At 46.7% G+C, this 22,934-nt stretch overlaps 1 protein-coding gene across 1 annotated transcript; it reads left to right on the forward strand.

The window, feature by feature from the left end:
• The first annotated feature begins 4,940 nt into the window (after positions 1–4,940).
• LOC135400437 (uncharacterized) lies at positions 4,941–5,390 on the forward strand. The gene has a single exon (XM_064632270.1). The coding sequence runs from the start codon at positions 4,941–4,943 to the stop codon at positions 5,388–5,390; it is 450 nt and encodes a 149-aa protein (XP_064488340.1).
• Positions 5,391–22,934: the final 17,544 nt, after the last annotated feature.

The raw sequence follows: 22,934 nt of genomic DNA on the forward strand, positions 1-22,934 counted from the left end.
ACATCTTCTGGATTACCGGTCCAGTTCTCTCATGTGCAATAAAAGTACCGCGTAAACAAACGCATGCGTGAAGATATTGCATTGAATGACGTCTGAAGCAAGTGGGGGCCTTATTGGTCCTTACAAGACGGGTTTATTGGTTAGTAAAAGCCCCAAGGTGACCGTGCAGAAAGAACTCTCACATATAGTATGAAATCACAGTAGAATGACACACGATGTTCGGCCCATCACGTATGATCAGTACAATGGTGTGGTGGTGGTGGTCCCTATTGAAAAAACCATATATACCATATATAAAAACCATATACCTATTATAAAAACCATATATACTGGACAGACTGGAAACCAGTATCGAGCGTCAGACCGGATTATTGACCCAATCTGGATGCTGGTCTTACTGGATAACCCAGTGTGGGTACTGGTGTTACTGGGCAGTTGAGTATGGGCACTGGCCTTACTGGACATTCCAGTGTGGCCACTGGTCTTGCTGGAGTGTACAGTGCGGACACTGGTTTTACTGAAGAGTCCTGTGTGGTCACATAGGCGTGCGCCCATCGGCTTTTTCAAGTCCTATTCTACATGCAGGTGGTGGTGATGATGATGCAAGTCCTCCGTAGTGGGCCATGCTCAGGCGGGTAACGTCACGACTGTTGCATAGGGGAGGGGGGTAATGCATCCTAAGCCAACATCACAGAGAACTGTGCCGACGTTTGTCCTTAAAGCCTCTGAGGAAAACCCAGGGAAAAGGGAAAGGAAAAGACAGCACAGACGGCCAACGGATTCCAGGCCGGGTCACCTCAGGGTCTCGGCTGGAGACAATGGGGCATCCATCCAAAGTTCAACGTTCTAGGATGTCAGTAAGCTCGTCGACAGGAATTACACTTGTTTTACACAGGAATTACACACACCGCGGACCCTTGAGTCCTCGGATCCTAGGCAGGGATTTGACAATCCGAATCCCGGTGCCTAAAACGGCGAATCGAATATTTCGAATCCAGCAACCACGTTTGGTTGTTTATTTTTCAAATTGGCGCCTCCGGAATCCGCCGAATTAGCCGACAGGTGTTTCTTTGTGTGTTTGTTTATACATTGCTCTGGACTAAAAGAGTTCAGGCAGGAACTGTTACAGGTTTAAAAGTAACATGGTCTTGCTTTTGATTGCTGCTTAGTTTTATGGAAATAACTCAGACTCGAGAATTTATGTATTTCTTGCAGTCGATGCAAAACATGATAAATAAATTACGTTTAGATAAGTACGTTAGATAAATTACGTTTTAAAATAGAGAAGAACTATACGGGTATATTTTCTCCTGAATCTGAACTTTTATTTATTTCGCTTTTCATTAAACAAAGGAACCATATTCTGCTTCAAAACGCTTTTCAGTAGCAGTTTTTTCTGTCTCTCTCTCTCTCTTTTTTTTTTTTTTGCTTTTTAAACTATGTTTCAAGGACGGGTTCGAAGGATTTGAGATTAGTAAGATTCGTGGATTCGCAGAACCTTCCTTGGATTCCAATTCAGATTCGGAAAATTCTGGATTCGTCCAATCTCCACTTTTTAAAAATGGGTCCCTTTCTTTTGCAAACCGCACTGAAAACCGCTCACACACATGCAAACGTCTCAGTGATATCAAGTGTCATTCATGTCAGAAACGCCAAAAGGATTTGATAGCTTATCCAATATCGGTTGCGCCTTATTATACTGGTAGTATTTAGGTTCTCGACTGCGCAGCGTACCAACAACAACAACAAATTTATTACAAGATGATGAATGGGGAGTTTCATCGCCAGGGGCGATACTCTACCACATTGCTGATGGTCATGCGGGGAATGAAATAATCAGTCCCTTCACAATATGGATCGAAGTCATGTGGCGTCCAGAGAGGTGAAGAGAGCCTTGAGGGCAGAGCGTTGGTGTGCTGGATGTGGCCAGGGACCAAGCAATTTTGTGAGAGAGAGGGGGCCAGAGTCTAGTTCGTTAAGGGATCCGGAGAGTACGGTTCGGGAAGGTCGGTAGTGTGGGGAATGTAGAAGAATGTGCTCTAGATCTTCTACAGCACTACAGTGACTGCAGTGGGGAGAGTCAACTCGCCTCAAGCGGTAACGCCACTGCGCTGGAACAGCCACATCGAGGCGCATTCGATGAACTAATGCGACATCTTGACGAGAGGTATGTCGAGGCATGCGGAAATCGAGCGCTGGATCAACTCTGCTCAGCATGGCAGCGGTTCATTGGCGGGTAGCCGCACACGAAAACATATCACACCTTTTTGAGTGTAATGTTGGAGTTTGATAACTCACACCAAATTCGGTGTAAAGTCGGTAGGGTGTAAGAATCTACACCCTTTCGAAGGGTGTAAATTGAAATATTTCTTACACCACTAGTGGCATAAAGTTGATGTTTGATAACTTACACCAGTCCTGGTGTAAAAGCAGTGGGGTGTAAGAAATTACACCCTTTAGATGCATTGGCCGATGGTGATCTGTGGTTCAACTGCAAGGATGGGTACAATCAAGAGCCATCAGAGAAAGCTGTGTTGCATAGCAGGCTACCATTATGCGTGCATCCACCAGAGGACCTACAACCATGCTTCTGATGCAAGTAAAATGCTGGCATGCATTTTGAATATATTAATTTATTCGTGACTCTTCAGGCATGGACACAAAGTTTAAACAGAGACTTTCTGACTAGACATCGAGAGTGTCTGACTAGACACAGCTTGTACAGGACCATGGGTCATTTTCCCCACCAAAAATCACTTTGCATTAGTTAAAGTTAAACGCAGCAGTCAGCCGGGATATGATAAAGAAATCCACTTGATAGAAAGGAAAACAGCAAGTGCAGTTACGCATATGCTAAACACAGTTCGGTTGATATGCATCATTGCAGGTTGCATATGCAGCCTATCCGAAGTGGTAACAGCCACTGGCCCCCCTCTAATCAAGTCGACGTCCCTGTTTCGCAGGATGTCACTCCGCAGAGGGTTGACGCCGCTCGTGCGTTTCCCAAACTTTTGTCTCAGTCGGTACACCATTTTTACACCAAGATAGGTGTTGCTATTTTGACTGTCGGGTGTAAACTGTACAGTACACCATCTTTGCACCTGGTTAGGTGTTCTGCTTTTGGCTCTACGGTGTAAATTGCAAAATACACCCCTTCAACACCTAAATGGGCGTAAATATTCTTAGTCTGCAAAGGAGTCACGAGGCGTCGAAGTACGCACCGACGTTCTCCTCTCAGCAGCGCAATACGCGTCCGTCTCCGAGACGAGAGAGCTGCTTCTGCGGCGCTGTCGGCCTGTTTATTCCCTTCGACAGCGCACTGGGCTGGAACCCATTGAAGAACCAGCCTGTGCCTTGCTTCATAGACAAGGTTGTAAGCCATTAACACATCCATAATCAACGGTGCGGATGAGCATCCGAAGCCACAATTTTCAATTGCTTACAGCGCAGATGTGGAGTCAGTGAATACAACCCATTCCCGCGGGGTAAAGGGAACGATGTGCAGGAGAAAGAAAAGTATGGCATAGAATTCCGCAGCTGTGGATGAGGTTTGATGCGAAAGGCGATGTCCTTCCACTACGCCTTCGGATGGGATGACGAATGCCGAGACGGACTTGCCATTTCGAAATGCGCCATCGGTGTATGCTGTGGCAGAGGTAGAAAACTTATGCTCGAGGACGTTCTCTACGTTCCCCAGTTGAACTGCAATCTTCTTTCCGTTGGAAGGATTGAGTAGCGGAGGATGTAAGTGGCCTTCAGCAAAGGAACAGCTACAGTTGCTCAGAGCACTGGCGAAGTCATACTCACCGCAAGTCGTGAAGGACGGCTATACCGTGTTGAAGAGGTTCAGATTGCATCCAAAATGGTGAAGGCGAAAGACCCGATGTTTGTCGCATCGACACCTTGGTCATCTTCATCATGAAGCTGTCCGTCTCCTGTGTGGTACAAGCGAAGGCCACTGTGAAGTAGAGAGATGCACGACTTTTTGTCTGGGAAAATTGAGACGACGAGCTTTCACAAAAGGTGAAGCAACTCGAGCTTCTGCGCCTCTGGAGCTGGTGCACTGCGATGTTGTTGGCAGTATCATGCCTACGTCTAAAAGAGTCTCCAAGTATTTCGTGACCTTCATCGACGATTATTCTAGGTACACTGTGACGTATTCGATGAAGACCAAATCAGAAGTGCTCCAAAAGTTCGATGAGTTCAGGCGCATGGCGGAAAACCAACACAGCAGGACCATGAAAGCATTGCGCCGTGATAGCGGAGGTGAATACACCAGCAAGGAGTTCACGGAGTACCTTCTCAAGCGACGCATAAGATGTCAGCTAACTGTCCCTGGTACACCCGAACAAAATGGAGTTGCTGAGCGAATGAACCAGACTTTGCTTGGTGTGACAAGGTGTCTTCTCATAGAATCTGGCATCACGAAGGAGTTGTGGGCGGACGCGGCGAATCACCACAGAAGCTCTGTGGACAGGGGGAGAAATAGCCCTAGACTATTAAAAGTGTTTCGGTGCAGAGCTGGAGTGTCCGGAGTCGACGAAAGAGAGGAGGAAAATTGGATCCAAGAGCAGAAGAGCGCATCTTTTTCGGCCACCCAGAAGGTATCAAGGGGTACAAGCTGTGGATCTGCCAACATATTTCTTTGTTAGTCGGGACGTCGCCTTTGACGAAGACGTCTCCTCGTACAGGTTTTTAGAAGCTGCCAGCACCAGTGTCCATATAAGCAATAATGACGAAGTCACTGTTACGCTTGACGCTGACGGCAACGTAAGTGACCTGCAGGATATCCACGAAAGACATCACAGTGACGAAGACAAATGAAAGGGAAAGCACGGAGCAGCCCACCAGTGCGGAAATCAATGCAGTTGAGACGTTCAGAGCGGTTGGCAAACAAAAAACAACCCACACTTGAGGGAGAGGCTCGTCACGGGTCCTGCATGGTTAAGCATGGAGACAGCAGAGATCCAAAGACGCTAGACGAGGCACTCTCGGCGCCAGATAGAGGAGAATGGAAGGCAGCCATATGGACCGAACTGGACAACCTAAAGAGCTTCAAGACGTGGGAGCTGGATCCGCGACCAAAAGATAGACTAGTGGTCAGATGCAAATGGGTATTTCATAAGAAATATAATGGAAATGGTGAATTGGAAAGATATAAAGCTCGTCTGGTCGCTTGTGGCTATTCCCAGGTGGAAGCAATAGATTTCAAAGAGACGTTCTCTCCTGTAGTGAAGGTAAAATCGATCCGAACACAACTAACCATAGCAGTGGAAAGAGACTGGAAGATTCACCAGGTGGACATAACAGCGGACATATCTCAATGGAACTCTGAAAGAGACAGTCTACATGAAGCAGCCACGGAGGGAAGCCAGGATGAAGCCTTCTGAGGAAGACCCTATAGCGACAATCAGCACGGGAATGGAATTTCACTCTGGACGAATTCCTGAAATCAGAAGGTATGCAGGGTATGAGGAGATGCAAGGCAGACCCATGCGTCTATGTCAGTCAAGACAAATGTCTCGTCGTAGGAGTGTAAGTTGATGACTTGCTCATCATCTCAAGGACTGATGATGAAATTTTGAAATTCAAGGAACGATTAAGCCAGAAATTTGATACGAAAGATTTTGGGCGATGTCAATCATATTGTATCCATACACTTGAAGTGAGACAATAATGGAAATTTGTCGCTCGATCAAATGGTTACGTCGAAGAGATCCTAAGACGTTTGGAATGGTGGATGAAAAGGGGACGTCGTCTCCACTGGACCCCGGAAGTAGGTATCAAAAGACGGACAGGAAGAATGGTTTAAGACAAGAGCTCGCATACAAGTACCGGCAGGCAGTATTGGAGCATTCTTGTACCTTACCGGAGGAACGATACCGGATTTGGCCTTTGACATTTCGTACATGAGCCAGTTGAACGAGAGTCCAAGCGAAGAACACTGGAACGGCATCAAACATATTCTTCGCTACGTAAAGCAGACAAAGGGTCATGCACCCACGTACCATAGAACCGGAAAATGCATCGAATCTTTCTGCGACCCGGACTGGGCAGCATACAGAACAGATAAAAATCATTCAGCGGGTACGTCATCACTTTTGCAGGCGCAGCTATCTCCTCGAGCTGTAAAAAGAAGCGGACAACTGCGTTGGCGACAGTAGAAACCGAATACCTCGCAATGTGTCCTGCCGCAGAAAGAGATATCGTGGCTTCACCATTTCACAGATGACATCGGGGCGAAAGTGTTTGCGAAGGAGCCGCAGGTCATGCTGGTTGACATCCAGGGGGCAATTTCTCTCGCCGCCAATCAAGTCACGCCAGAAAGAAGCAAGCACGTGGAGCTAAGGTATTTCTTCCTCAGGGAGAAGGTTGATGAGGGAAAATTGCATCTTTGATACATCGAGTCGTCAAAGAACACCGCGCCCTTTCTTACGAAGGCTCTCTCTGGCGGAAAGACTGCCGAACATAGTGTATGCCTTGTCATCAAGAGACATATGAACATGGTGCCAGTGCATTAAGGGGGAGTGTCGGTATTTATGTTGCAATGTACTGCCACCTGTGATGTGGTATTATTTTGGGTTTTCGTTTTTGTCTTGAATTCATCGGGAGCTTTCTCCTTTCAGAACCGCACGCATTAAACTGTTGCAGCCTGTGAGCTACGTCGTTCTTTGGAATCAGGTCGCATTGCCTACACTTGTTTAGCAGTTAATGCACAATTTTCTCCTGCCCAGAAATTTTGACAGGTCTTTTTGAGGGGAAGTGATAACAGTAAGTACAATGTCATGCGACTTTAGCGTAGCTGCAGCATCTTCTTGATCCTGCTGCTTACAAAAAAAAAAAAAAAATCACAGGGTTGTGAGGTTGTGCTGTCATGTGTTGTACCCACATTTCGACACTGACAAGGTCAGAATTGTCAAGACGCTCCTCGTTCTTGATGTTAAACCAAGTGCTGATGTTATGGAGTACCTTGTTTCTGATGAGGTGGATCCGTGACATATTGGTCCCCGCTATGTCTCGAACTTCACCAAGGATGGCTTGAGATGGGACACCTTCACTGAACTTGCCTAAAACAATGCATTGCGACATCAAATATGTAGGTAAATCTGCTCTTTGATAGAAAGCTGGCAAGGCATGTGCATTTTCAATGTGAAGCAGTATGTGAAAAACTGGACCATGGCATATGTTTTGACACAATGATAAGGTTAAATATTCCCTGTTCTCGCGTCCAGTGTGGTTCTGACGAGAGTAAAAGCAAACATTGGTGGTGAGCATTCTTACTTCCTTTTTGTTGCCGACGATTGTACACTTTTCGGCTTCGAAGCTGGCTTTGTTTTCTTTTTCTTTTTAATTCTGTGTTAGCGCCACGAAGGAACAGGGGCTAGGAGCGACATACATATGAATACAGATGGAGAAAGGATGGAGGGGCTCAGGGGGATCAGTGTGCATCCTACGTAGACTTCAGGGGGAACTGTGCTGACATCCGTCTGAAAAGTCCGCTGGAAAACCCAGGGAAAACGTCAGACAGCACAGCAGGGATTTGAACCTGCGTCAACTCCCAATGGCATGGCTTGGGATGCTACCTTCCTAACTGCTACATGATGTGACCTGGCCATATTTTTTCACTGTCCAGTAGAATGCTGCTGTGCCTCATTAGTATGAATGTCCATCAAACAAACCATCCAAAAAGTGAGTTGTCCATATACTAATGAACTTTGGAGAGGAAGAAAATGGAAAGATAAAAGCTGCCTTGGACACCGCTCACTCATTTTGATTCTGAGCAGTGGCAATATCAGTCACTACAAAATAACATTCTTAATATTTCCTGTGAGTTCAAGGTTGATGTATTGCATGTTGCTAAATGTTTGACTAAGGATGGCCGAAGCTACACTCATACGACTGCTGTTTATATTAATAAGACAGAACTTCATAGGACTATACATGTATATACATGTATTCGGTTTGTACCTTGCCCCACTGCCCAATTGTCATAAAAATTACTGTCGTACGAAGTATACCATACATTGAAAAAGCTTGCTCCAAAACTCACCTATAATTTGATTCGTGAGTATCAATAGGGAACGACTGTATTTGTTATACTTATAGTGCACTACAGCTATTGTTAGATAATGTGACATAGGCACCCTTTGCAAGTAGTAGCCATGTACTGAATATCATAATTTCGAGCACTGAATGTAAATGCCATATTGCATAATTGAATAGTAGCACATATTGTCGTTAGAGCCCCCCACATGATGTGCACACTAAAAACAGGTACGTCCCTGCAAGGGTAGCCTTTTCAGTTTGTGAGAGCCACTGGTGCCGAATGTTTGATGCATGGCCACAAGTAGTGGTCTGATAGGTCACAAAAAGCTTATCTTCTTCGTCGCCTTCCTTCGTTAGAACTTCTGCAGTTGAGAAGCAGCACCTCCTCAGACCTGCAGCTTCCCTGAGACTTCAACTGTCGCTTTCCAGTACCAGAACTTACGAGGGTGCCAAACGGTTGCAAACGAACTTCATTTTCGTGTCACCGTTCGACAAGCGGGTTGCCGGTGTTTGCATCACGAATTTGGCAAACTACTTATTTTGTTCTTCTTCCTTCTGTGTTTGGAAATCTGCATACATAACAACATGTAACCTTGTGCACTGAGAGCCGAAGTAACGCGCGCGCGGTGGACGCAGTCACCCATCCGCGTGATATGGCAGCACTCTAAATTTGCGTGCAGTATTACGTGACGCCTCAAAACGTGAACAAATCACGAGGAACAGAACTGTAGTAGGCAAGCTATGTGGTGTTAGCTTGCTGTTAACATTGCCTTGAGTGTGAGGGAAAATCAGGACAAGAAGCAGAGGTGGGCAAATGCCCTCACCACACTTTTCGTCCCGGATGTTTTTCCTCCCCTCACCTCATTTTTTGAAACGTTTCCTCGACTCACCTCAACCTCCTTTTTAAACCATTTCCCTCACCTCAATTTTTTTCTGAAAAATATTCCTCACCTCCACCTCAATATCTTCCACAACACTTTTTCCTCACCTCGCCTCACCTCAAAACTTTCTGCACTGGAAATTGCTGCTACAAATAGATTTAATGAATCCACTTGCTGCATCTAACGAGGAGCATCGACGAAGTTCAGCATGTTGAACTAAGTTAAGTGGAACTCCACGCACGCACGTACGTAAACTGTTGAGGAGGAGATACATGTTTTATATACAAGCTGACGCAGTCTGTACCAGTGTCTCAGAACGTTGTAAGATCCAATCCCGAAGCTTTGGATAGTAAATGTTGTCATTCGAAACACTGTTTGCTGTGTGACAAAACAATTGTGCTGCCTTTGACGGCATTTCTGTCACTTCGTGTTTGCGGATACGCATCGAAATATGTCGGTTGCAGTGTGAAGCTGAACTAAGCGCGCAGTTCACGAGATCAGCGCTGGACAGTACTGTCTTCGATGTGACTTTTCGTTGGAGTGAAGTAGTAATGGGAAAAGCGGTCGTTTTAGACTTGAATACAAATGTAACTGACAGTGTAATAGTAAACAACGTGAAACTAGCCGAGGCAGGCTATACCATTTTCTTGAGTTGCTTGGACACACACACACACACACACATAAAGGGACGATGATGAGATGGGGCTAATGCCGGCCAGCAGGCTGGGCGCTGCCCCAGTTCCATTTGTAGATAGTGAACGATGATGATGGAGATGATGGTTGAGGTGATAAAAGCAGGGTGGAGAGGCCAGTTGGTGACAGGAAATCCCAAAAGTGACGGAGACCTTGGCGTATATGAACGCTACTGGACCATGGGCCCAGCACCTATGGTAAAGGGGCGGTGGCCGATTGCATGCATTCCGTGGATCTCGCGCTCTCGCTGGTAGTCAGGGCAGTCTATAAGTAGGTGCTGCAGGTCAGCGCGCACATTGCATGATGCACAAAGGTCCGATGGCGCACGGCAAAGGGGCTGCCTCATAACTGGCGTAAATGTCACATTCAGCCGCATACGGCGAAGAAGATATGCATAGTGTCGCGGAAGGCGATGAGGAGGCGACAGAGAGTGAGACGGATCCACTGCGTGGAGCAGAAAGTAGGGTGTCATGTTGAGTTGCTTGGTTTAGTGTAGTAGTGCCTGGTTTTGAGATTTTACGTCGCAGACAGCCAGTCGACGAAGTGTACAAATGATACTGTCACGAAGCGAAATTGGTCGGCGAGTCGTCGAATAAACAGCGAACGGTTTATTAGACTACTTGGTAGCAAAACACAAGAGTGATAGCTCTCTGAACACAACTGAGTCCAAAGAATGAATGCTCCAGCTTGGAGCGCACAAGCATTTAAGCGTCGCGCCGAAAAGTCTAGAAAGAGCACGTGCGTTTGCCAGACAGCAGGCGATGTATCTGGAAGCTTCTTGCTTCTTCTTCAGCATGCGCCGGGATGAGATGTACCGTTTCGTGCCTGCCCTGGAAGTTTCGCGATGATGATTCGTGGCAATACTATTATGTTCTTGGCTTTTTGACGAAAGAACTTCACAGTCACGCCCACCCAATGCAGTACTGCGTAAACGCGGGTTAGTGTGGTATAACTGAATCTGAAATGAAGTAATGTCTTATCTACTGGTATTACTTGTATCTAGCCAAATTATCATTTGTAAGATTGATAATCATGGAAAGGAAATTTCGGGATAAGTTGCAGTCGGGTTCAGGCTATGATGCCAGGCTTTTCCATGAATACGTCTCGCGTGGTAACTGTAACGACAGACAAAAAAAAAAAAAAAAAAACTACGGACAGCATTGCTGGCGACGGAACCTCTGCCTTCGAAGCTGGTGGTGGTGAAGGAATGGTGAAAGTGCTCGCCGTTCTCTGCCTTCGAAGCAACTGCGCATTCCCTCCTGTAAACACCAATGGTGTAGCCCATCTTCCAAAGTAGGGGATGCTCGATACACAAACACACTTGTGTGGGATGAGAGATGAAAGTACAGAATATTGGAACGTTTAGTAATGCCTTAACATATGGGGTGTAATGATCGGTGAGGGCGCCTCAAGATATTTGAAGTTTTGAACGAGCCCGAAAATCTCATAGTGCCAAAAGGATTTCAGTATGCTGCTTAAATAGACCACTGTAGCTCTAAGAACCTTTGCTGCCCCCCTCTCACGCATATATATAATTTTTTTCTCCACGGATTTGCACAATTTGCGTGGGTGCGCCTGTGGCGGGTAGGCGGGGATAGACCCCCCCCCCCAACTCCCCTGTGGTTACGCTACTGGCAAACCCGCCAACCTCGAAATGGACGGAGGCTATAATACTACACTTCTTCCGCTTTCCGTACGACTTTGTCCTCTGTCGATCGACAACGCTCTGCCTTGCTCGCAGGCAGAACCGTTCTATTTTTAACTGGTGTTGTTGAATTTAATAGTCAGAGTAAAACATTATGATTTGCTGTCCTTAATATATTCACTGATAAGGCTTGCACTTCAGCGCTAATTGTGTGAAATTCTAGCCTGTATCAGTCTGCACAAGATACCAGTAACCTTACACTTTCGCAATGCAAACGAGATACACGCCTTCGGCATGATGATCTGGCGCAGACTTAGTCATTGTTTTGACTTTTGCGCGCGTTTTGTCGTGGCCTTCCAGCCTTCCAAGGGGCGGGGCATCAAACGGTGCTTTACGGCTTAAGCCTTTATCTTCTGTTCTCCGAGTGGCAGTTTTAGAGTCGTCGAGATTTCCAGGATGCCACTTACCATGGTGCCGTCTTTAAAGAAGCGTATTTGCGTCAGAAGCCGGAGGCGAGAGATAGCAGCCATTAGGACGATGCAGCAATGTTGATTCGCAAGTGCTCCTCAAGATCGCCGTGTAACAGTTAGGTATTCAGATCGCAAACGTTCCTGATATTTTTCCTCAGTTAACCATAATTTTCGAAAAATTTCACCTCAATGTAATTGTCGATAAATTTTCCTCACATTAGCTTCTTCTTCCCCACGTTTACATTCTCGGCTTTGGTCAATGTTGAATCTCCTGAGATAGCTCGGGAGATTGCCATGTCCTGTCAGGATCTGGCTCAGGAAATGCGAGGCTGGGGCGAAGTATTTCGCTTGTGCCACTTTGGGGATCCATAGATGGGTAGAAATCCAGCGAACCGGTAGAATGTAGGGAGGAGTTGCCTCAGGACAGAAGCCGCCGATATTTCGAACAGAGACTGTTCTTCTTCTGGGCCATTCTGGGGATCCATTGTTTGATGAAGCTGTCCGTCTCCTCCATGCCCAGCTGTGTTGCCATTTTTTAAGGGTTTCTTGTTTTAATAATTTTCTAATGTACTTTTCGCTATATTCCGTCTGAGCTCTGTCCTCGAGTGATCGGGCTTCGTTTGCTAATTTGTCTGCAAGCTCGTTTCCCTTGATTGCCGTGTGGGCTGGGAGGTGGGAGAATTGTACGTTGACCAGCTTTTGTGCTGTGATTATGTTGGCCCTTAAGGTTCGGATCCTTGGCTTGCCGTGGTACGGATTCTGGAGAGCTTTGAACACGGACAGGCTGGCCGAATAGATGGTCACGTTTCTCTTGGGGCTGTTGAGTGAGATGCTATCCATGGCCTGCTCTATGGCCAGCATCTCGACATCGAAGATGGTGCTGTTCGGTGATAGTCTGTGTTTCTCTGTATGTATCAGGTTGTCGTTTTTGAAGACGCAGAAGGCGGCTTCTACCTCCTCGTCTTTTTTTTTTTTTACCAATCCGTCAAGATGGAATATTCTTGGTACTGGACATTTTTGGTGACGGCGTAGGGGATACCAACCCGATTAGCTGGGTGGGTCACCGCTGTGTCTATGGGATATTCCACTACTCTCGGTTTGAAGGTTATATATCCGATATGTTTATTGGTTCCTTTTGTTGGAGAAGGAGGAACCTTTTGAGATCTGCGGTGGCTTGATGTCCGAGGGAGAGATATTGCATAGGGACGGCGGCGCTACATTCGGCGTTGTTCTGTATGCCTTTTATAATTGAAGTAGGGGAATCCGTTGTATGGCTTTTAACCGTCGCTGTATGTGTATGTGTGTTTGTCCTGTTCCCACCATGCCGGTACCCCGTACAGTATGACTTTCTCGATTATCGTTTGATCGTATCTTTTAAAAACGTCTGTGGATGTTCCGTATTGTTCTCCCCCCAAGCGTGACAGTTCCAATGTGGTTGTGATTACTTTTTGTTTGATGTCGACTAGGTGGGGGAGGAAGCTCAGTTTCCTGTCATACCAAACACCTCGGATCTTGATACTTTCCACATTTTCGAGATTTCCTCCTGTTAATTTAAGTTATCGTGAGCCATTTCGCTATGTTTGTCCCACATTCTACAGTCATGCATTGGGATTGCCTCGTGTTGAAATGTGAGGTCGTGGTCCTTTGCCCAGGACGCTATATGTCTTCCAATTATGGGTTCCCCGCTTCCTCTATTGTTCGTCTAGTTCTCCCCGGCACCGTTATCGTCACATCGTCTGCGTACTTAAAGATGTTACAGTTTGGGGGGGGGGGGGGGAGGTGGAAGGTTGAATTGATGGTAATGTCCCATAGAAGTGGGCTTAGGGGTGATCCTTGGGGGCATCCCTTTATGTTTCAGTTCTCTATTCGGCAAGTCTTCGTGATCATGATGTGTGTCCGTTCTCAGAGGAAGCTGTCAAGAGTTTTGGTGAGGTTATTCGGAATTGCAAGTTGTCGTATCTTTTTCATTATTTGCGGGTGTTCCGGTGCTCCCTGCACGTTCAGTGCGATCAGTGTGGTGTATTCCTTTCGTTACTTTGCTTTTCTTATCGTGTTGGCTAGGTCGTGTAGCATCATTGTGGTCGATTTGCCTCCGACAAATAAATACTGCTGCCTCTGTAGGGGCCCGAGGGTTTGGTTGTAATAGTATAATCTGTCATGTAGGATACTTTTGAATATTCTGGCTGAGATGAGTAAAATGGTTATTAGCCTGTACGATACCGGGTCGTTAGCGTCCTTCCCGTTCTTTAGAAGCCATTTGATTCGCTCCTGTTTCCATTCCCTTGGGTATTGTCCCTGGTCTAAGCAGGCGTTAATAGCAAGAGGACACATTGGACACGTTGGACATGGGAGGACTCGTGGTGCGTGGCAAGGCATTGGGAACGTGTATAATTAATTCCATCATGTCCCGCAGCTGTGTTCGCTGCTGTCCTTGTCAGGGATCTCTTCAGTTCGTGGGCAGTGACGGCCGGTTCGCGCGTCCCTTGATCTTCTTCCATTTCCGGTTCCTTTGTGGGTGGTCGGGGGTCTCCAAATGTGGCGTGATAGATTTTTTGCAGTGATTCCTCGAGCGTGGTAGTCACCTATTCTCTTCTATTCTTTACTGGAACAATTTATGGGAGGAGTTGGGTGTCTGGTGGGTTGGGTTCGTCCGGAACCGTTATACAGACGTTCTTGTGACGGGCGTAGATCCGACGCACCATCTCCTGCAATGGCCCCGGAGATATGTCTCTTTGCCAAAGCCCACCATGTCTATGACATACCGAAACACAGTGATGACGAGCTGATTACGTCGACTCTTCTTGTTCAAACATTCATTCTCCACTTCTTCGGAAGAAGCGTGGATATGGGGACAATTTTGTAAAGCGTAGTAGCTAAACATTTCCACGTATTGGCCACGGGAGCGCCGTGCGCAGTCCCGTTATAGGTCGTTTTCAAATAAAGGAGACTGGAACCGAAATTCTGGCTATTCTGCAGGCCTCGCCGTAGGTTTTTTTTTTATAGTTAGTTGGGCTACCAGGGCCAGTCTTGCCTTCTCCTTGGCCTGGATGATGCTTCTCTCATATCGCGCGACCGTTCGTTTGTATTCCATAAGGGAGGAGGTTAGGTTGCAGTCGCTTGTCTCGTTACAAATTTCTGCAGAGCCTTCTGGCTTCTTTTCTGAGTTCTTCGAGCTCCGGGGTCCAAAAATTATTTGTGGTGTGTTGTATCTTCACCCTCCTTATTGCAGCCGCTTTGTATGCCGAAATCTGTTTTAGCAAGGCGTAGAGAGTGGCGTCTACATTGAGCGTGGCTTCGTCGAAGCGCTTGGTGAGCCAGCCGAACCAGGTGTCCCTCCTTACAGTTTCCATCATATTTTCTGCGCTCTTTTTCGTTACCATTTGTATGCATTGACTGGTCTTGTGGAATATTTCAATGTATATGTATCTGTGGTCACTACCTGAGTAGGTGTCTAAGATTTGCCATTCGTGAAAAGCTCCCCTGTGGTTCTCGTTGACCATCGTGATATCTATCCAGGAGGTACCCCTGGGGCCATTAAAAGTGGGCAGAGCTTGTGTTGAGTGGTGCAAGGTCCTTGAGGAACATGAAGTAAATCACTGTATCTCCTCTGTGATCTGCGGTCTGGCCTCCCTAGAGCGGTTTTTTGGCATTGAAGTACCCCATGATCAGTATGTTCTCGTATGGGTTTCTGTCCATATGTGTACAGAGGTAAGGTCCTTGCTGGGGGCAAGGTATATGTTTGCTGCCGTGATTTCCTTGTTCTAGCTTCTTAGGGTAGTGGTGTTAACCACTCTTTGTGTGAGGATGGTGAAGATATCGTACCCATCCGCTTGGACGAGCGTTATGGCGTCTGCGTCGTCTCTGTTTTCGATGAGAGTGTATGCGGTCGTCGCTTAGCGTCGGGTCCTTGGTCGACAGACCCATATATGGCTCTTGTATGGCCACAATGTTTGGGCGGATTTCGTGGATCACCTGTAAGAGGGTGAGTGTGGCCACTTTGAATTTATTGAGATTGATCTGGAGTGCAGATAATCCTTGTCGGTGGTGGGCCATTTTGTGATGTTAATTGATGAGTATGCTCTTTACAGGTGTTGTTACTATGTGCGGGAAGTTCCGCGGCTTGGTCAGCATAGTTGTGCCCGCTGCCTTCCGGATTGTCGAAGCAACGATGGCACGTGTCGAAGGCCGTCTGTCTTTAGTGGTTCGAGGCCTGGCAACCTCTGCATGTTGTGTGATTGGGGAATTCACCCTCATGGTACAGTCCACAGTTGGGGCATCGGTCTCCCTGCTCCGTGTCCCTACCTTGCTTTATGGAGCACCTGTAGGTAAGGCAGGTGGTGCATCTTCTAATGTTATCTACTTACAGCTTGCCCTGGATTTCCTCTATGATGTCCTTGCTGGTTGTGTCTGGCTCGATGACGTTGACCTTGATTCTGGGCCTGATGCCTTTCCCTAGGCTTTCCAGGTGGCTTTGTCTCGAAGGTCCACTGCGGCTGTAATGTGACGCGCCAGGGTTGGCATACCTCTGGAGTTGTATGGTTCTGCTAGGATAATTCCCGTGCGGAGGATCTGCAGGGTGGTCTCCTTGACTTCCTGTTTTATCTGCGGGTTGTCCTTGATATTGTCCACATAATGAAGTAAACACGACGCAAAAGACAAAGGGACGGAGGAACAGACAGGACGGGCGTCCTCCGCCCCTTTGTCTTTTGCGTCATGTTTACTTCATTATGCATTCGCACCAACTAGCCCAATTGCTCGTCGTGTTGCAGTTCCTATATTGTCCACCACACTCTGGGGCCTTGTCCCTCGTTTTGGTCGAATGGATGCCGTGAGGGTCCGGCGGGGAGCCGCCTCTGGGGGGGGGGGGAGCTGCTGCGCTGGCGTAGGTTGCTTTGTTGCGTTTGAGGTCAAGGAGCTTCTGTTTGTTTTGTGTGGCCTCCTTTCTGATCTGCATCACCTCCGTCTGCAGTTCTTCATTGCATTTGCCAGCCTCTGTGCGTCGTCCTCCATCTTTCATAAGTGAGAGCTCTGCGTATAAGTGTGTTCTGCGTCCATGTGAGCGTTTACCAGTTACTCCAGGCGTTCTCCCACTTCTGTGCTTTTCGGTGTAGACAAATCCACTGTGGGGGCGCTGTCTGAGGGGGAGGTCGTGTTGGAGTTGCTCGCTTCCTTCGAGACTTGCACCCGGGGTGATGGGGTTGGTGGTTGGGATTGTCTCAGAGAGGTCTCGGAAAGTTCCTGTAAGGCTTGTTCCATTTGCCGGTCAATTTCCATGTTGAGTCCCTCAAAATCATCATATAATTCTTGTACCTCTGTTCTTAGCCACTCTTTTCGCATTCTGCTGTCATTCTGCCCATATCATTTCTCCTTGCCTTGAGTGCTTCTAGCTCCCTTGGAGCCTTGCCGAGGTGTTCGTTTCCCTGGTCTAAGGGGATGGTGTTCGGCGTCTAGGTCGCCATCTTGTTCTATTGTTCGTTTCGCTGTTGTGTTCTCTGATACAGCCTTTGATATAGTGTCTTAGTCTTGAAATGTCCCTTTAGGCCAACCCCGAGGTTGCCCAGGATTTCATTGTTTGATGTGTGGGGGGGGGGGGGGGGTAGTGGCGCGCTGCGACTCTAACCCATGTCCAGCTCCCAGAATCGAGACTGACGAAAAAAATCAATAACTCTTGAACTGATTGCCGTTTTTTGATGCGCTTTGCGGCCTCATGGAGGGGTCTTCCTCTGCTTTCGACAGGGATATCATTGAACCGTGCGAGACCTAAAGGGGGCGGGTTGCTTCGTCGCGCCAGCCCCGCCAGCGGTGGTCTTGAATGTATCCGACGTGATACAACGCCGAACTTTCGATGCATTTTAAGGGGAACCGTAGTTCGCGTGGCGACCGGCGTAATCAGAACGGCTGATTTTCGAAGTGCAAGTAATGTGGAACCTTTCAGGGGCGCGAACGAAGACAATGGAGACAAACTGCATTGGAGCAACCACCATAGTTATAATGTATCTAACAGTGGGGAAGAAGATGCAGCCACTCGCGTCTGTGTGTGTCAAAACACCTGTAAGAGATACGTCGAGTGGGCGGTTATTTAATGTCTCACAAAATCCTAGCTTGCTAACGAAGACTATAGGTGCATATATCATCGTCATCATGTATCTCTCTCTCTAGGTGCATTTCTCTGACCCCAGCCGCCTGTGACATAATGTTCTTTTATATTGCCAACTGTAGGATGGGACAAGCCTAAGCTTGCCCACATCACGCTTTTAAAATAAGTGCGCCACTTATGGCTCTTTTTTATCGTTCTTCTGTGTATTGGCATCGAGGCGGAAGACCAGTCACAAGGACTGGCTCCCATATAACTATCTCAACAAGCTAGGACTAAAACTAGAACTAGTGCAATGCCAACTCCTGCTTGTGAAATCACGTCACGTTAAGGATTGCTGTTCGTGCTTGTCGTCGCCATGCAACAGACCAAGACTGCGGAGAGTTGCGTACGGGATAACGGCACGAAAGAAAATAACGCTTAGTAGTGAACAACGTACCTTCCATGCGTTTCTTCGAATAGCACAGACGAAGTTAGCCAGCGTCTTCCGAACTCCATAGCACCGAGGACTGCTCTCTCCCTCTGTAAGACTCTGCGAATACCCGCTCGAACGAGGCTTAGAACGTGTGACGGCCCCCGAGCGCGACCGCCGTGTACTGCTATGCAGCGCGCAATCCACACTTGGTAATTTATCTCTACGGCTAAGAGAATGAACTGTCGTCTATCCCGGATTGGAACGGGGGGTTGAAGGAGTTTATGGTTCTTCTATTGAGTCTTGTATCGTTTTCGTCCTTTTGGCACATCACTGCTTCGTTACTGAAATCCACATTGTACCTCAATTTTATGCATACAAATATACGGGTGTGGTCACAACACATTGTCTGAACTTGTGCTGCAGATTTTCCAGTATCTTCAGGTACTTAACGCTAACGAGATCCTCAAAGAAGAAAAAAAATATATATTTATTTATTTATTTATTTTGGTACCCTCAGGGCATAAGCTTTACAGAGGGGAGTGAGACAAGAAACTAAAGAAGAAACGACAGGCACATACAAGGCAATTTCAATCGTAACATAAAAATGCAAAAAAAAAAGAAAAAGAAAACACGCAGACAAGGTGGCCTAGCAAAACTAATCACTGGCAGAGTAATGAATTGCTACTGATTTCTTGAAGAGTGTAATGTCAGTTATTGATGTTAATGATGATGGCAGTTGGTTCCACTGAAGCGATGTTTTAGGTATGAAGGACTCAGAAAACGTTGTAGTTGCACAGCGATGAATACCCACTTTCTGGCTATTATCGACGCGACGCGATATGTAATGAGGTGGGAGAATGAGCGATTCCTTCAACGAAGGGTTGTGGTGATAGATTTTATGAAAGAGGTTCAGACGACTCAATTTACGGCGCACAGACAGAGGTGGGATATGGAGGCTACTTTTCATTGATGATACACTAGCGGTGCGATTGTAATTGCCGAGAATGAACCGTGCTGATCGATTCTGAACAGCTTCAATAGCGTGAACGAGCGATTCTTGATAAGGGTCCCAGATAGCTGCCCCATATTCGAGTTTTGGTCTAATGAGTGTTTTGTACAGTGTTAACTTTAGATGAAGAGGTACTAGATAAAAATTACGTTTGATGTAACCCAGAGTGCGATTGGCACTACTGATAATGTGTTCAATATGCGTGCGCCAAGATAAGTCCGATGTGATATGAACGCCTAGATATTTATATGAAGAAACGTGTTCAAGTATGGTGTTGTTGATGCTGTACTCTGAATAGTTTGAGGTTTTGCGGCAAACTCTAAGGTGTTTGCATTTATTAATATTGAGCTCCATACGCCATGTGTTACACCAATCAAGGACGTGGTCTAAATCAGATTGGAGAATGCTGGCGTCGTCACTCTTCGTAATTTCACGATATAGCACGCAGTCATCAGCGAACAGTTTTATGTTTGAACGAAGGCTGTTGGGTAAATCGTTAATGTATATGAGAAAAAGAAGTGGGCCCAACACCGAACCCTGGGGAACACCGGAAAGGACTGGGATTAGATTGGAATCGTAATTGTTAGCCGTTACATATTGGGACCGATCGCTCAAGAAAGATCGAATCCACTCCAGAACCTGGGGATTAATATTGAGGAAGTTGAGCTTATGAAGCAGTAACTGGTGCGAAACCTTGTCGAAGGCGCGTTTAAAATCAAGGAAAATACAATCTATAACTGAGGAGCGATCTAACGCTATGTGGAGATCGTGAGCAAAGCAAGCAAGTTGCGTCTCACAGGAAAATGATTTGCGAAACCCGTGCTGGTAATCGCTGAAAAAAGCATTCTCTTCTAGGTGACGCACTAAATGAGAGTAGATGATATGCTCAAGTACTTTACACGGCACGGATGTTAATGAAATAGGTCTGTAATTATTGGGGGATTGTTTGTCGCCTGATTTGTGTATTGGGATGATCTTACCCAACTTCCAGTCAATGGGAACTTGTCCTTCAAGCAATGATTGTTGAAATATTTTAGAGAGAAAAATTGATGAGTAGACAATAGTGCTTTTCAGAAGTTTTGGAGTAATCAAATCACTGCCCGCACTGGATGACAATGGTAATGAATCGATGATCTTGCCAATTCCCACGTCATCGACAATGATGGGGTCCATGGGCGGTATGTTTCGCATACTGAGTGGAGGGCATTGTATGTTACAAACTGAGCTGAAGGAGTTAGAAAAAGCCATGTTCAAAATGCCTATATATGCCTATATATGAATTTTCATCTCATCTACAGCCGTGGGTTTGCGGCACGGCGGTTGTGAAATTGTCGTCAATACTAAACTCTTTTGGACAACGTAGAACTTCCGTTTTCAGTAGGAAGGGAGTTGCCTCAGGACAGAAGCCGCCGATATTTCGAACAGAGTGTCAGATTCTTTCAGTGTCAGATTCGTCTACCAGATTAGCGGGGCTCTGGCGATGAAACACCCCAATCATTATCTCTCCAAATAAAGTTGCCGTTTGGTCGGTGCATCGACGATGATACAGTATCCAGCGTCCTTTCACCGTCACGAAAGCGACAACTGTAAGTCGCTGATCATTTTACAGGTCCTCATTCAGTTTCATGGAAACAAGAAGAAAAGAAATGGAATACGTTCGTTCACGTTGTGTACGCCTCTTACAATGGCCGAACGCTATGCGCAGTGAGTCTAGTGCCCTCGGTGATATTGGAAGCATAGACATCACGAGAAATGAAGCATCTGGTCCCTAGTGAAGAGTTGTTTAGGTGTTTGCACAGTTATAGCTGTGTAACGGTTCCAGTCTGGCAAAAAAAAAAAAGAAGAAAAAGACGCTCGCACTTCACATGCAAACAGAGCTGGCTATCCAACGGCTGTTACACAATGTAATTTCTCCTACGGAGGCCGCATCGCGGCGCCACCAGTTTGTCGCACAGTCCCTATAGAGGCAGTCTTGTACAACGTTTTGGAGCAACTCGGTCACGTACCTGGGCCCACTAAGGTGGCCAAAGAAGTATGATCATAGAATCTGGTGTCCGTGTACGGTCGCGTCGCGAGAAAATCGCGCCATCATCCTTCATCGTTGCAATTGCAAAATTGGCGAACGTTGCTCTTCGTTCATAACCCGTTTCTACCAAGCCCTGATGAAGATGCGGACGGTATGGATGATGACCGGTTTTTTTCAATATCCGCCGAGCGCAGATATGATTACCTGTGTGCTCCTGGTGCCTTTGCACCACGACCCACTAGATTATAATGACCATGTCATAATCAGCAACCCCAATGAGGAGCCCGTCCGCACGATCCGCTAGAGGCGCTACTCATCGGCACGCCACGATTGGACGATGAAAATTTTGATTCTGTACGCGCAGAAGCGCATGTACGACTACCGTAGCAGACGACAGCGATAGCTCCTATGAAAACGCGCAGAATAATCAACCTAAGAATGAAACATGTGTGGAACGTCCACCGCTTGTTCAGAAATACTAAGGTAAGCTGAAGTACAAAGTATTGTGGAAGCAATAACTGGGACGATGAGAAGCGCCACCGCTAGCTTCCAAAAATGAGGCGCTGGGAAGGGGTGCCTACGACATGGTCGTTATAATCTAGTAGGTCGTCCTTTGCACATGGCACGATCTCCTTTACGTGAGTTGGCACACGACTCCAACCGTGGTTCGATAACAGATAAGAGATACCGTGATTTGATAACCGAGAGATAACCGGCCGTCTGCTCTTTACAAATCAGCACTTGTGCACGTGCAACGGTCAATGTTGTGCCAACGCTGCCGCTTTTCGCTTCTTCGTTGTTTCCTGAAGCCACATGACACAGCGCTGTGATGTTGCGCAATGGTGGGTTAGGCTCTCGCCTATGCTGAGGCCCACAAACCCTAACGGACATTTTGAAGCTAGCGTGTTCAAAACGCCATGCGGCGCAGGCGAAACCTTTTTCGCTGGCCCGTAAGTCGGAATCAGCATGATGTGGCTCTCAAACCAAAGTTCCTGAAGAATCAGTGGGAGACTAATCAAGCGTTACGAAATAATGAAATTTCGATCGTGGTGCGTGGCAGAATTTCATCATTATGACCCGAGATAGTTCCGTTTTCTAATCTTCTATCTGTTTATTTTTCCTCTTTTGAAAATGCGATGTGGCAACCAATTCGCAACTTTGTCATTCAAAAGTGTATGTTTTCTTATTTAAAGGTACTGTAAAGCAGCACCGATCAAATGTCATTTAGTGTGGCTATTCGATAGTCCAAACCACCAGGACAAAACTGCGTAAGTTTCATTCCAATCGACGGTGCAATTAATTAGAAAGTTACAATTAAAGATTACAAGCAACACTGTACTAGGTATTCGAAATGAATCCGTACTCCTGACACATACGGCGGCAACCACATTGCATGCGTATAACACTAGGCCTGACATAACAATCCACCACAATCCACCCCTGTAATCCACACAACGATCCACATGTGAAGATAAACGGATAAGCGAACTGAGATGAAATGCTGAGCAGTTGGAAAAATGTATCAGACGTTCAACAAGCCAGACAGCGTCGGGACTCGTTCGTTCACAGGGGTTCACAGAGAGAGTTTGTTCGTTCGAAAGAGGCCGCGAACAGAAGGACCGCGCAGGCGCAGCAGAGAAGTAGGGAGAGCCTCC

The sequence above is a fragment of the Ornithodoros turicata genome, chromosome 7 (genome assembly GCF_037126465.1).
Source record: "Ornithodoros turicata isolate Travis chromosome 7, ASM3712646v1, whole genome shotgun sequence".
Classification (NCBI taxonomy): Eukaryota; Metazoa; Arthropoda; class Arachnida; order Ixodida; family Argasidae; genus Ornithodoros; species Ornithodoros turicata.